Here is a 13,018-nt window from a genome sequence, read left to right as displayed (position 1 = left end):
TCGCTGGAAGCATGTGTTTCAGACATAAGGAAGTGGATGGCTGCAAACTTTCTACTTTTAAACTCGGACAAAACAGAGATGCTTGTTCTAGGTCCCAAGAAACAAAGAGATCTTCTGTTGAATCTGACAATTAATCTTAATGGTTGTACAGTCGTCTCAAATAAAACTGTGAAGGACCTCGGCGTTACTCTGGACCCTGATCTCTCTTTTGAAGAACATATTAAGACCATTTCAAGGACAGCTTTTTTCCATCTACGTAACATTGCAAAAATCTGAAACTTTCTGTCCAAAAATGATGCAGAAAAATGAATCCATGCTTTTGTCACTTCTAGGTTAGACTACTGCAATGCTCTACTTTCCGGCTACCCGGATAAAGCACTAAATAAACTTCAGTTAGTGCTAAATACGGCTGCTAGAATCCTGACTAGAAGCAACAAATTGGATCATATTACTCCAGTGCTAGCCTCCCTACACTGGCTTCCTGTCAAAGCAAGGGCTGATTTCAAGGTTTTACTGCTAACCTACAAAGCATTACATGGGCTTGCTCCTACCTATCTCTCTGATTTGGTCCTGCCGTACATACCTACACGTACGCTACGGTCACAATATGCAGGCCTCCTAATTGTCCCTAGAATTTCTAAGCAAACAGCTGGAGGCAGGGCTTTCTCCTATAGAACTCCATTTTTATGGAACGGTCTGCCTACCCATGTCAGAGACGCAAATTCGGTCTCAACCTTTAAGTCTTTACTGAAGACTCATCTCTTCAGTGGGTCACATGATTGAGTGTAGTCTGGCCCAGGAGTGGGAAGGTGAACGGAAAGGCTCTGGAGCAACGAACTGCCCTTGCGGTCTCTGCCTGGCCGGTTCCCCTCTTTCCACTGGGATTCTCTGCCTCTAACCCTATTAGTGGCTTCCTGGGGCTCTCTCATACCGTCCCTGGGAGGGGTGCGTCACCTGAGTGGGTTGAGTCACTGATGTGATCATCCTGTCTGGGTTGGCCCCCCCCCTTGGGTTGTGCCGTGGCGGAGATCTTTGTGGGCTATACTCAGCCTTGTCTCAGGATGGTAAGTTGGTGGTTGAAGATATCCCTCTAGTGGTGTGGGGGCTGTGCTTTGGCAAAGTGGGCGGGGTTATATCCTTCCTGTTTGGCCCTGTCCGGGGGTGTACTCGGATGGCCCCTCCTGTCTCAGCCTCCAGTATTTATGCTGCAGTAGTTTATGTGTCGGGGGGCTAGGGTCAGTTTGTTATATCTGGAGTACTTCTCCTGTCCTATTCGGTGTCCTGTGTGAATTTAAGTGTGCTCTCTCTAATTCTCTCTTTCTTTCTCTCTCTCGGAGGACCTGAGCCCTAGGACCATGCCTCAGGACTACCTGACATGATGCCTCCTTGCTGTCCCCAGTCCACCTGGCCGTGCTGCTGCTCCAGTTTCAACTGTTCTACCTTATTATTATTGAACCATGCTGGTCATTTATGAACATTTGAACATCTTGGCCATGTTCTGTTATAATCTCCACCCGGCACAGCCAGAGAGGACTAGCCACCCCACATAGCCTGGTTCCTCTCTAGGTTTCTTCCTAGGTTTTGGCCTTTCTAAGGAGTTTTTCCTAGCCACCGTGCTTCTATACCTGCATTGCTTGCTGTTTGGGGTTTTAGGCTGGGTTTCTGTACAGCACTTTGAGATATCAGCTGATGTACGAAGGGCTATATAAATACATTTGATTTGATTTGATCCCGGTTGAGTCATACCGAAGATAGTAAAAATGGTCTTTGCTTGGCATTCAGTATTAAGGCCCTACATCAGACTAGTCCAGCACAGGGGGTGTAATTTTACATCAGCTGCCTCATGCTACAGAAAAAGGAGATAGGCTCCTGCATTATAGCTCGGACAAGGCTTACTTACATGAGTCATGATCAGCTACATGCCTTACAGCAACAAGCAGCAACAACTGCATCATAGCAAGATAAGCCCAAAATAAAATATTTGTTTTAATAATGTGATAGTCTTAGACTTAGAGCAATGTATAGGATACCTCCCCTACCCTGAAACAAACCAACAATAAACCAGGTAGGCCTAAATCAAATCAAATCAAGTTTTATTGGTCACATACACATGGTTAGCAGATGTTAATCCGAGTGTAGCAAAATACTTGTGTTATGAGTTATGTAAATACATGTGATATGAGTAATGTAGGATGCGTAAACATTATTAAAGTGGCATTATGAAGAGTGGCATTGTATAAAGTGACTAGTGATCCATTTACTAAAGTGGCCAGTGATCGGGTCTCAATGTAGACAGCAGCCTCTCTGAGTTAGTGATTACTGTTTAGCAGTCTGATGGCCTTGAGATAGAAGCTGTTTTTCAGTCTCTCGGCCCCAGCTTTGATGCACCTGTACTGACCTCGCCTTCTGGATGATAGCGGGGTGAACAGGCAGTGTGAGACGTAGAGTAGGTGAACAGATGATCTCTGCATGTGTGGTTCCCACCGTGAAGCATGGAGGAGGTGTGAAGGTGTGGGGGTGCTTTGCTGGTGATAATGTCAGTGATTTATTTAGAATTCAATTTGGATGGAAATGGCCAAGTGATGGAACATCTGATAGAAGTTAAAGATCTGGTGTGCCTGAATGATGGCCGAGGGGCTAGGATTGATGTAGTTACAGGGAAAGAGTCTGCATTGGACCTCACTCTGGAATCTAGTGCGATGGCAGGAATCTATTAATGGGAAGAGTCGACAGTAGGGAGTGATCATTACCCCATAGTATGCACAGTAGGCCAGAGGGAGGAGGAGGTGTCAGTGGATGGAGTAGGCAGGTGGGTGTTTGAAAGAGCAAAGTGGGATCTGTTTCAGGAGTTAAGTGAGCGGGTGATGGCTTGGGTGGATTTGAGAGGGGAAGTGGATAGTATGAATAACTGGGTGAGAGCAGCTTTAGTGGGAGCAGCTGCCTAGGCGATCTAAGAGTTCAGGGAGGAGGAGGGGAAAGCAGTCCCGTGGTGGTTGGAGGAGTGTGGAGTAATGGTGAGGAGTAGGAACAGGGCATTCAGAGTACTAAAAAGGACACACAACTTCCAACATCTGATTTAGTATAAGCAGGGCCAGGCTCTGGTGAGGATAACTATTCGACAGGCAAAGAGGTCATGTTGGCGTCGGTTCTGTGACACCTTTGGAAGGGCGACACCAGTGGGGGATGATTAAGAGGATGAGTGGGGTCAGAAGGGAGTGGGATTATCCAGTGTTGATGAGTGGCAGAGATGATGGCCAAAGCATTTGTCCAAGTGCATAGCTCAGCAAATTTGGGAGAGAGAACGAGAGAGGAGCATCCGGGACTGCTGGATAGGAGGGAGGATGTAAATGATGCGTTGAATGCACCATTTACCATGGCAGAGGTGAACAGGGCAAATCAAATCAAATCAAATTCGTGGGTGAACAGGGAGTACAGGAGAGGGCTCAGAACGCACCCTTGTGGGGCCCCAGTGTTGAGGATCAGCGGGGAGGAGATGTTGTTGCCTACCCTCACCACCTGGGGGCGGCCCGTCAGGAAGTCCAGTACCCAGTTGCACAGGGCGGGGTCGAGACCCAGGGTCTCGAGCTTGATGACGAGCTTGGAGGGTACTATGGTGTTGAATGCCGAGCTGTAGTCGATGAACAGCATTCTCACATAGGTATTCCTCTTGTCCAGATGGGTTAGGGCAGTGTGCAGTGTGGTTGAGATTGCATCGTCTGTGGACCTATTTGGGCGGTAAGCAAATTGGAGTGGGTCTAGGGTGTCAGGTAGGGTGGAGGTGATATGGTCCTTGACTAGTCTCTCAAAGCACTTCATGATGACGGATGTGAGTGCTACGGGGCGGTAGTCGTTTAGCTCAGTTACCTTAGCTTTCTTGGGAACAGGAACAATGGTGGCCCTCTTGAAGCATGTGGGAACAGCAGACTGGTATAGGGATTGATTGAATATGTCCGTAAACACACCGGCCAGCTGGTCTGCGCATGCTCTGAGGGCGCGGCTGGGGATGCCGTCTGGGCCTGCAGCCTTGCGAGGGTTAACACGTTTAAATGTTTTACTCACCTCGGCTGCAGTGAAGGAGAGACCGCATGTTTTCGTTGCAGGCCGTGTCAGTGGCACTGTATTGTCCTCAAAGCGGGCAAAAAAGTTATTTAGTCTGCCTGGGAGCAAGACATCCTGGTCCGTGACTGGGCTGGATTTCTTCCTGTAGTCCGTGATTGACTGTAGACCCTGCCACATGCCTCTTGTGTCTGAGCCGTTGAATTGAGATTCTACTTTGTCTCTGTACTGACGCTTAGCTTGTTTGATAGCCTTGCGGAGGGAATAGCTGCACTGTTTGTATTCGGTCATGTTACCAGACACCTTGCCCTGATTAAAAGCAGTGGGCAATAGGTAAGGCTGAGTTAACTTCACCTGGGAAAGATGAGGTGTGCTATGTTATGTTGGCCCATCTTAGTGATGAGGCACTGGATAAGGTATTGGTGTTGTACAACAATGTGGGAGGAGGAGAAACTACCAGGCAGCTGGAAGGAGGCCGTAGTGGTACCAATCCGGAAGCCAGGGAAGGACCCAACGAGGCCAACAAGCTATCGGCCAATAGCCTTAAGAGGCAAACTTACTTCCTGGAGAGCAGGAGGTTAGTATCGCCACATGAGAGCGGATTCGGGAAGGGTCGGGGAACAATGGACCCAGTGCTCTGCTTAGGTGAACAAGGAGACTGTTGTTAACTGTATATTTTTTAATGTGGAGAAGGTATATGACATGATGTGGAAGGAGGGGTTGTTAATCAAGCTTGATATTATGGGGGTAGGAGGAAGAACATACAACTGGATAAAGGATTTCCTGTTTGGAAGGTGAGGATGGGGAAGTCTCTCTCAGGCAGCTACATGGTGGATAATGATACACCACAGGGGAGCGTGATAAGTCCTCTGTTGTTCTCAATCATGATCAATGATGCTTACTCTCAGGTACAGCCGGACATTGGGAGGTCGTTATTTGCAGATGATGGGGCCTTATGGAAGAGAAGAAGAAATGTGCCATATATAGTAAGGAAGGTACAGGAAGCAATTGATGAGGTAGAGCAGTGGGCATTCATGTGGGGATTCAGGTTCTGTGTAGAGAACTCAGACAGTGTTCTTTACCAGGAGGAAGGTGGGAGATTAGGTATGCTTAAGGTTATATGGGATAAACTTGGAGAGGGTGGGGGCCTTTAGGTTCCTTGGGGTATACTTTGATACTATGTACTACGGTGGGAAAGTGTAAGAAGGTACTAAATGTGATGCTCTGTCTGACAGGGAAGGACTGGGTGTGCCTCATTGAAGACCATCATATATGTTTCATTGATCCGATCTGTAATAGACTATGGAAGTATAGCATATGGTTTGGCAACCCGTCCATCATTGGAAAGGCTAGATGTCATACAAGGACTCAGTAGTGGGGCGTTTCAGACGTCCCCAGTGGCTGCACTACAGGTGGAGATGGGGGAAATGCCATTGCAGATCAGGAGACAGCAGCTGGCAATGAATTATTGGGTCAGCCTACAGGGACATGGGGTATCTCATCCTGCGAAAGGGATTTTACAGGCATGCTGGGAACATGAGCGAAGACGGAACACGAGCTTTGGGTGGGTGGGTAATACTAAGGCGAAGGAGATGGGACTGTATGGAAGGGAGTTTAGTCCAATGGTAGCTATTCCTGTAAATCCACCATGGCTACTCCCACCTCCAGTAGTAGATCTAGAAGTATTGGAGACTACAGAAAGATAGGGAGGGTGTTGATCCATCTGATTTGTTTAAGAGAAGTTTTGATACTGTATATCAGGATGGCTCAAAAGATCCAAGGACAGGGCGTACTGGGTCAGCATTTGTAGTGCAAGAATGTGGGGTGAGAGTCAGGAAACTTATTACAGATCATCTGGTGAAGGAAGTTAAGCCATAAAGAGTAGTTATTTGCTCTGAGTCATGTGCAGTGCTAAGGCGTATCCAGTCCTTTATATCACGTAGCAGACAAGACCTGCTTTATGAGGTGCTACAAACCCAATGCCAGGTGTAAATAAATGGGTATACAGATATTATTTACATGGATCCGAGCTCACGTGGGGGTCGAGGGGAATGAGGCAGTTGATGTACTGGCTAAACAAGCACTAAGTAGTGGGGATGTTGATGTGGTAGTTTCAATGAGCAAGGCAGAGGCAAAAAGCATAACACGGACAGTGTTGGTGGAGAAATGGCAGGAGTAGTGGAATAGAGATACTAAGGGCAGGCATTTATTTCAAGTACAGAGGAAAGTTGGGGAGTGGAGAACGGCAGGAAAGGACAGAAGAGAGGAGGCTGTATTTCCAAGATTAAGGGTGGGACACAGACAGTTGAATAAGACCTTACATGTGATAGGAAAGCATCCAACAGGAAAATGTGAGTATTGCCAGGAAACAGAGCATGTATTGATACAGTGTGGACATTATTGGAGGGAAACAGAGATTATGAGATCTAGTATGAAGGAAAAGGGGATACAGGAAATTAATTGAAAGACTGTATTGAGTAGAACGTCATTAGATAAAATATTTGAGACTATATATTTTTTAAGAGCAACAGGGCTGGCAGGTAGGATTTAGTTTATCCGTCTTTGGCCTACACTCCAGTACAATAGGTGGCGGTAATGCCCAATAACGTTGGATGCCAACTGCCGATAAACCCCACCGAAGAAGGAGAATTCGTGGCTCTTTCTTTTGTAACATCTCTGGAGTGGTCAAGCTACGGTTTCGCCTGAAAAATATTTGACGTAATTTAAAATGTGGAACTATATAATTATTGACCTCATATGTATTATGTAGGACACTATATATGTTTTTAGCACATGTATTGGGTTCTTACTAGTGAATAAAATAATTTGAACATAATTTACACCAAGGCAAATTTGTTACCATCTTTTTATATTGGTTTTGTAATTTAAATGCTAAAGCCAGAGATACTGTTTAATGGCGAGATGGTATTGTGTCCGTCCTGACAATGGGTGTAGTCTGCTATAGTTATCGGTTAGCTTACCTCTGTATTCCCGTGTGGATAGATTTTGACAGGAGGGGACCCTCTGGCGCCGCCTCTTCCTCTCTGGGATTGCTACGCAGTCGTCTAGGCAGCAGCAATGGAGTCCATCAAGAAAACTATCAAGAATGAACCTGGAAACTGACAGGTCTGGTTATATTCTTTGTATGATGTGTTATTCAAATACTTAGCTTCAAACGCGAAATATTAGCTATGTATAATTCAATTGGACAAGTTGTTACAAACTACTATTTCAACAGGATTGTTTTAGCTAGCTAGAAGCTCGTTAGCCAGCTAACGTTAATTATTAACCGAACAAGCTAACGTTCGCTAGCTAACTACTCGTTTTGGTGATATATCATCAACATAAATCTATCACAGCACGTTTTTGGATTTATTCAGCAGTTTTTACACAATGAATTACGATACCATTGGAAATTAACGTTGAAAGGTACATTTATAACGTTACTCCTAAAACTTAAGTTTAACATTACAGTATCATGTTTTGTCGTTTCTTGTTGACAAGACCTTTTGATAAATAGTCCAAAGTCAAAACAGTTTGAACGTGTCCAAATCAATAACCAATATGCAGAAACACTACGTGATATATCGGAAACCTAAAATATACTATCTACACATGTGCAACAATAATCAGTTTACTTGTATTTCTTTAAACAAGCACTTTGTACACTGCACAAACACACAAAAAAAAACGTTTGACAAGTGGCAATAAACCGAAAAATCCGGTTGTATGCACTGTTGAAACTACTACCATTCAAAAACTACAGGTAGCCTAAATTTGATATTTTTACATGAAGGGTGTGCACTAAAGACGGGCTGTGTTCGAATTTTGATATATATATATTTAGGAGCTGCGTTCGAATACTCGTACTAAACGTACGACATGACGTGAATTGAGTATGTTAGCCCATAATGCAATTCTTCAGGAAATCGGTGTGGTTTCACGTTTTCAGATTTGAAGAAAATAGCGGAAAATATGCAGCCGAAGTCCGACGAGAGTGGATACAAACGAATTGCTTTAACTAATTATGACAAATGTTAAGAAAATGTTGAGCAATATAATAAAGTAATGGCTTAATAATTATATACGCTACACGTTATGTTGGCTGACAATGTGTTGGCTACGCTATCCTTACGAACCGCATAGCATGCATATCATTACAGCAGTAGGTACTACCGGTATGTTAGTTGGCTACTAATACATTGAACTGGCCAGTATATTAATTATATACTAACTAACTACCCAACGTTTATTGACTTGATTATTCACGTCATTCTTAGCTAAGTGGTATAGTCGTTGTGCGTTCTCAATGGACATACATTCGCTCTGGCTATTTATTCAATTTCAGAGCACACTTGTCTGAGTGTACCAGAGCAACATAATACATTTACAAACGCTCAGCACCCGTTTAATATGGCACTCCAGATTGAATTGACGAACACAAAAATGTCTTGATTTGTTATGTTAACAAGCTAGCAAGAGGTTGCATAACAACATAATCAATTTCCGGAACACAGGTGTAGGGCTAGTATGCTCAACAGAAAGTACAGTACGCTAAAATTAACTAATAGTATGTAGTAAATAGTCATTAAGTATGTATGTATACAGTATGTTAGTATGGGTATCCGAACACAGCCAGGGTGTCACACAATACAAGATGCTTCACTTCTTCGATGAGGTTTAACAGCAGTTGACATCCAATAAGTGTTGCATTACCGCCAGCTACTAGACTGGAGTATAACTTCCTTATACTTTGCTTGAAAATAAACAAATACCCTACCATCTAACCCTATACTCACAAAAAAATCCAATCTTACTGAAATGTTTATCACTTGTTGGCCTATCCGTCTATTGGTTCAGATCGACTACTCACACCACTCCTCTCAGGATCCCTCCCCCTTGACCCATCTCCCTCTACTTTCTTCACTGCCTCAGCATACGACAACTTCTGCACAACTCTAACCCTGGGAACCTCAACATGTCCCTCTCGCATCGGACATTTCTGATCCCCAGCCCCTTGGGCACCCTTACAATTAACACCTACCACTACTTTCCCCAATACTACACATTCCTTTGTCTTGTGTTCTTTTGTACACTTCTCACACCTAGGAACCTCCCTCCCAGACATGGCTGCCACATGGCCATAAGCTTGACACTTGTAACAACATAATGCTATCGTCACAAAAGATAGATCATGTATTTTCAGGCTCGCGAAACAACTGTTCGATTACGGTCATTGTAGTTAATTACCACGTTTTCTGTGCTGAACAATATGGAATATTGGCCTGTTGGAAACTACAATTCCCTACTACATCAAACAGTTCTGCACATCGAGCTCACAGGAAAAACCTAGAACGAAATGTAATTCAAGTAATTTAACTGACTTGAGTCAATTACAGTGGGACCAAAAAGTATTTAGTCAGCCACCAATTGTGCAAGTTCTCCCACTTAAAAAGATGAGAGGCCTGTAATTTTCATCATAGGTACACTTCAACTATGACTGACAAAATTAGTGAAAAAAATCCAGAAAATCACATTGTAGGATTTTTAATTAATTAATTTGCAAATTATGGTGGAAAATAAGTATTTGGTCACCTACAAACAAGCAAGATTTCTGGCTCTCACAGACCTGTAACAACTTCTTTAAGAGGCTCCTCTGTCCTCCACTCGTTACCTGTATTAATGGCACCTGTTTGAACTTATCAGTATAAAAGACACCTGTCCACAACCTCAACAGTCACACTCCAAACTCCACTATGGCCAAGACCAAAGAGCTGTCAAAGGACACCAGAAACAAAATTATAGACCTGCACCAGGCTGGGAAGACTGAATCTGCAATAGGTAAGCAGCTTGGTTTGAAGAAATCAACTGTGGGAGCAGTTATTAGGAAATGGAAGACATACAAGACCACTGATAATCTCCCTCGATCTGGGGCTCCACGCAAGATCTCACCCCGTGGGGTCAAAATGATCACAAGAACGGTGAGCAAAAACACACTACGCCGCCAGGGACTCAAATCCTGCAGTGCCAGACGTGTACCCCTCCTTAAGCCATTACATGTCCAGGCCCGTCTGATGTTTGCTACAGAGCATTTGGATGATCCAGAAGAAGATTGGGAGAATGTCATATGGTCAGATGAAACCAAAATATAACTTTTTGGTAAAAACTCAACCCGTCGTGTTTGGAGGACAAAGAATGCTGAGTTGCATCCAAAGAACACCATAACTACTGTGAAGCATGGGGGTGGAAACATCATGCTTTGGGGCTGTTATACTGCAAAGGGACCAGGACGACTGATCCGTGTAAAGGAAAGAATGAATGGGGCCATGTAAGTCCGTGTTGCCCAGCAACCGCCCCAAAACATCACTGCTTTCGTTTTGGGTGTATGCGCTCTTAAACTAAAACTATTCAAAAGCCAAACGGAATCGGAGAATCATTTTTACATCACTAGTTAGAAGACAATTTGTTGAAGACCGTCATCTAAATTCTAGAATGGCAATGGCGATTTTGGGAGGCTGACGAAACGGGGAAAGATACAAATCAGTTGCTTTATTTAACTTGTATTTAACGAATCATGACCTGCCATAGGTTATGAACAAGGGCTGTGGCAATGCCAGTATCGCAGTATTTTTTTTCCCATGCCAAAAAGGAAAACAGTGGGTTTTAAAGAATCTTCTTTATGTAAAATATCGTGTGCTGTAGCTTGGAAAATAATAAAGGTGACTCTGGATGACAACATGCTTCCAGCATTAGGGCTGTTTTCCTAAAGAATCCGCTTCGTGTTTTGTTTCCTTGCCATGGTACTGAGTATCGACATACTGGTATCGTCCCTGCCCTAATATCAACACTGACAACGGTTCCCTGTAATTTAAGTGATAGTTTGACTCTCAAATCGACGTATTGGCCATTCATTCCATTCGAATTCGAAAAATGACAAGTTCTGCGAATAGCAGTGTATATGACCAAACCCATGGTACAAAACCAAATATATTTATCTGTTTTAATCCATAGATTTTGTGTAATTGAGATGGCTATAATCTTTCATGGTATCAACACCAATCTGAGATTTTAAAAAAGTATGTGTATTTCCTGTAATTGGTGTGTGGTGAAAACGTTAACCTGTGCAATTTAGTAACACCATAGGGGCATTTAGCATAATATAAGAATTCAATGTCAGAAGAATTTCCAATTAGGATGATTGTAAATTAAGCACCCATATTTTTACAACAATGACCTGAATTTCTTACTGCTTTAACCATGGAGAGAGTTAGAAAATGCTCCTAACCACAATTTAACCAGGTGCTCTAGACTAGAGCATCCATAGGGTCTGTGCAACAGGCTGAATGTTTGACGTGCCTACTTGTTTTCTTCTTGACGCTAGCTAACATTATAGTGTTACTAACTGCAGCTAGTCAACCAAATCAACCCCACCATAGTTAACTTGCCTTTAATGCAATGAAATATATTTGTTGTGCTCGATCTAACCCAACATCCATCGGGTTAGCAGACTAGCGTAGCTAGGTGATGAGAGCGTGACCAAGTTGAGCTATTTTTGCATTTGCAGGGAAATATTGCCAACTATGTCATGTCAAAGAGAAACGTATAGCTGATGTGTTGTCTGCACCTTTTTATTTACTGTTTCCTTTCCTTTTTTTAGGCCTAACCTGAAGGTAAACGGTTACAACCTGCTCCCACGTCACATCTGCCGTGGTTAGGAAACCTCACTGTGTGACATTCCACCTAGCCCTGTGGCCAACTGATTGAGCTTGGTGTGATTTCGCTTCCCCCTCACAGACAATGTACTGCCTTCAGTGGTTGCTCCCAGTCCTCCTCATCCCGAAACCCCTGAATCCGGCCTTATGGTTCAATCACTCAATGTTCATGGGCTTCTACCTGCTCAGCTTCCTTCTGGAGAGGAAGCCATGTACCATTTGTGCCTTAGTGTTCCTGGCAGCCCTGTTTCTCATCTGCTACAGCTGCTGGGGAAACTGTTTTCTGTACCACTGCCATGACTCCACACTGCCAGACTCTGCACACGACCCCAGCATTGTGGGTAACTAAGAGGATCCCACTGACACTAGGAGCACACGGACCCTGGACAATCTCTATCTAGGCTGTGAATAAAATCCCCCAGTTGACTGTTGAGATGCTGAGAAACCTAGACAGTGTCCCGATTCTCATTCCCTCTGCCCTTAGTGTACACTTGTTCACTTCCCTTCATGGATTTCAAAGGAATTGACTGTTGCAAAAAATAGGGTGGTAATTCCCTCTCCCACGATTACACCAATCCAGTGCATTTAAATGCATGGGGAGGAGTGCATATGTAAACTTTCCAGAAAATGGCCTATCCTGCCCATCTCCCTCCTCACTACTGCCCTCCACCCCTGCCTTTATCCCCTGGTCTTGAGTGAACGTCCACTACCTTGGACTCACATTTGCAATGGTTGCCTTTATAGTTTTCATATGTCGTGTTAATACATCAATTTTAATTACAGAATGCTGAAAGTTTCCAAAGGGTAGAAATTGTGTGTGTGTGTGTTAGTCAGCATTTTCACAAGTCATACTATCAGTATGTTATGGTAGCAGGAAGGTGAACATGAATATCCTGCGTCCTTGTTGAGCTTTATTGACGTCAAGAGCAGAAGAGTGATGTGAACCATTTTCATGTCACTTCCCCTGCAGAGCTCAAATGTTACCACAGCTTTTAATTTATTAAAGTTCAACGTCTGAAGGCGTTATCACTGACCATGATGCGGTGGCCTCGTGTGTTTTCTTGGTTCTTCTAGGCTTTATGTCAACTGCAAGTTTTATCAATTGCCCACTATCTGCATTTGAGAGAGTGAGAATGCCTCATGACTAAGAAGGAAAAGCTAATTATTGGTAGATAAATAAATAAAGGTAGTGAAAGAAAAACAATACTTTTTTTTAGGGTTCACAGAATCTCAATATTTGAAAAGACAAG

The 13,018-nt window shown here is 43.7% G+C and overlaps 1 protein-coding gene across 2 annotated transcripts; it reads left to right on the top strand.

Annotated features, from left to right (window-relative positions):
• Positions 1 to 6,716: 6,716 nt before the first annotated feature.
• LOC139413196 (apoptosis inducing factor BLCAP) lies at positions 6,717 to 12,807 on the top strand. Of its 2 annotated transcripts, XR_011634775.1 has the most exons (3): positions 6,717 to 6,774; positions 7,060 to 7,182; positions 11,714 to 12,807. XR_011634775.1 is itself a non-coding variant. In XM_071160298.1 (2 exons), the coding sequence occupies exon 2, from the start codon at positions 11,854 to 11,856 to the stop codon at positions 12,115 to 12,117; it is 264 nt and encodes an 87-aa protein (XP_071016399.1). In that variant the 5' UTR covers positions 7,103 to 7,182; positions 11,714 to 11,853; the 3' UTR covers positions 12,118 to 12,361. The 2 variants fall into 2 exon arrangements, 1 of the variants encoding a protein (XP_071016399.1); XM_071160298.1 differs by lacking the exon at positions 6,717 to 6,774 and having other exon boundaries at positions 7,103 to 7,182; positions 11,714 to 12,361.
• The last annotated feature ends 211 nt before the right edge of the window (positions 12,808 to 13,018 follow it).

This window comes from Oncorhynchus clarkii, chromosome 7 (assembly GCF_045791955.1).
Source record: "Oncorhynchus clarkii lewisi isolate Uvic-CL-2024 chromosome 7, UVic_Ocla_1.0, whole genome shotgun sequence".
NCBI classification, from domain to species: domain Eukaryota; kingdom Metazoa; phylum Chordata; class Actinopteri; order Salmoniformes; family Salmonidae; genus Oncorhynchus; species Oncorhynchus clarkii.
Note: the sequence above shows the minus strand (reverse complement) of the source record. Positions and strands in the feature narration are given on the sequence as shown.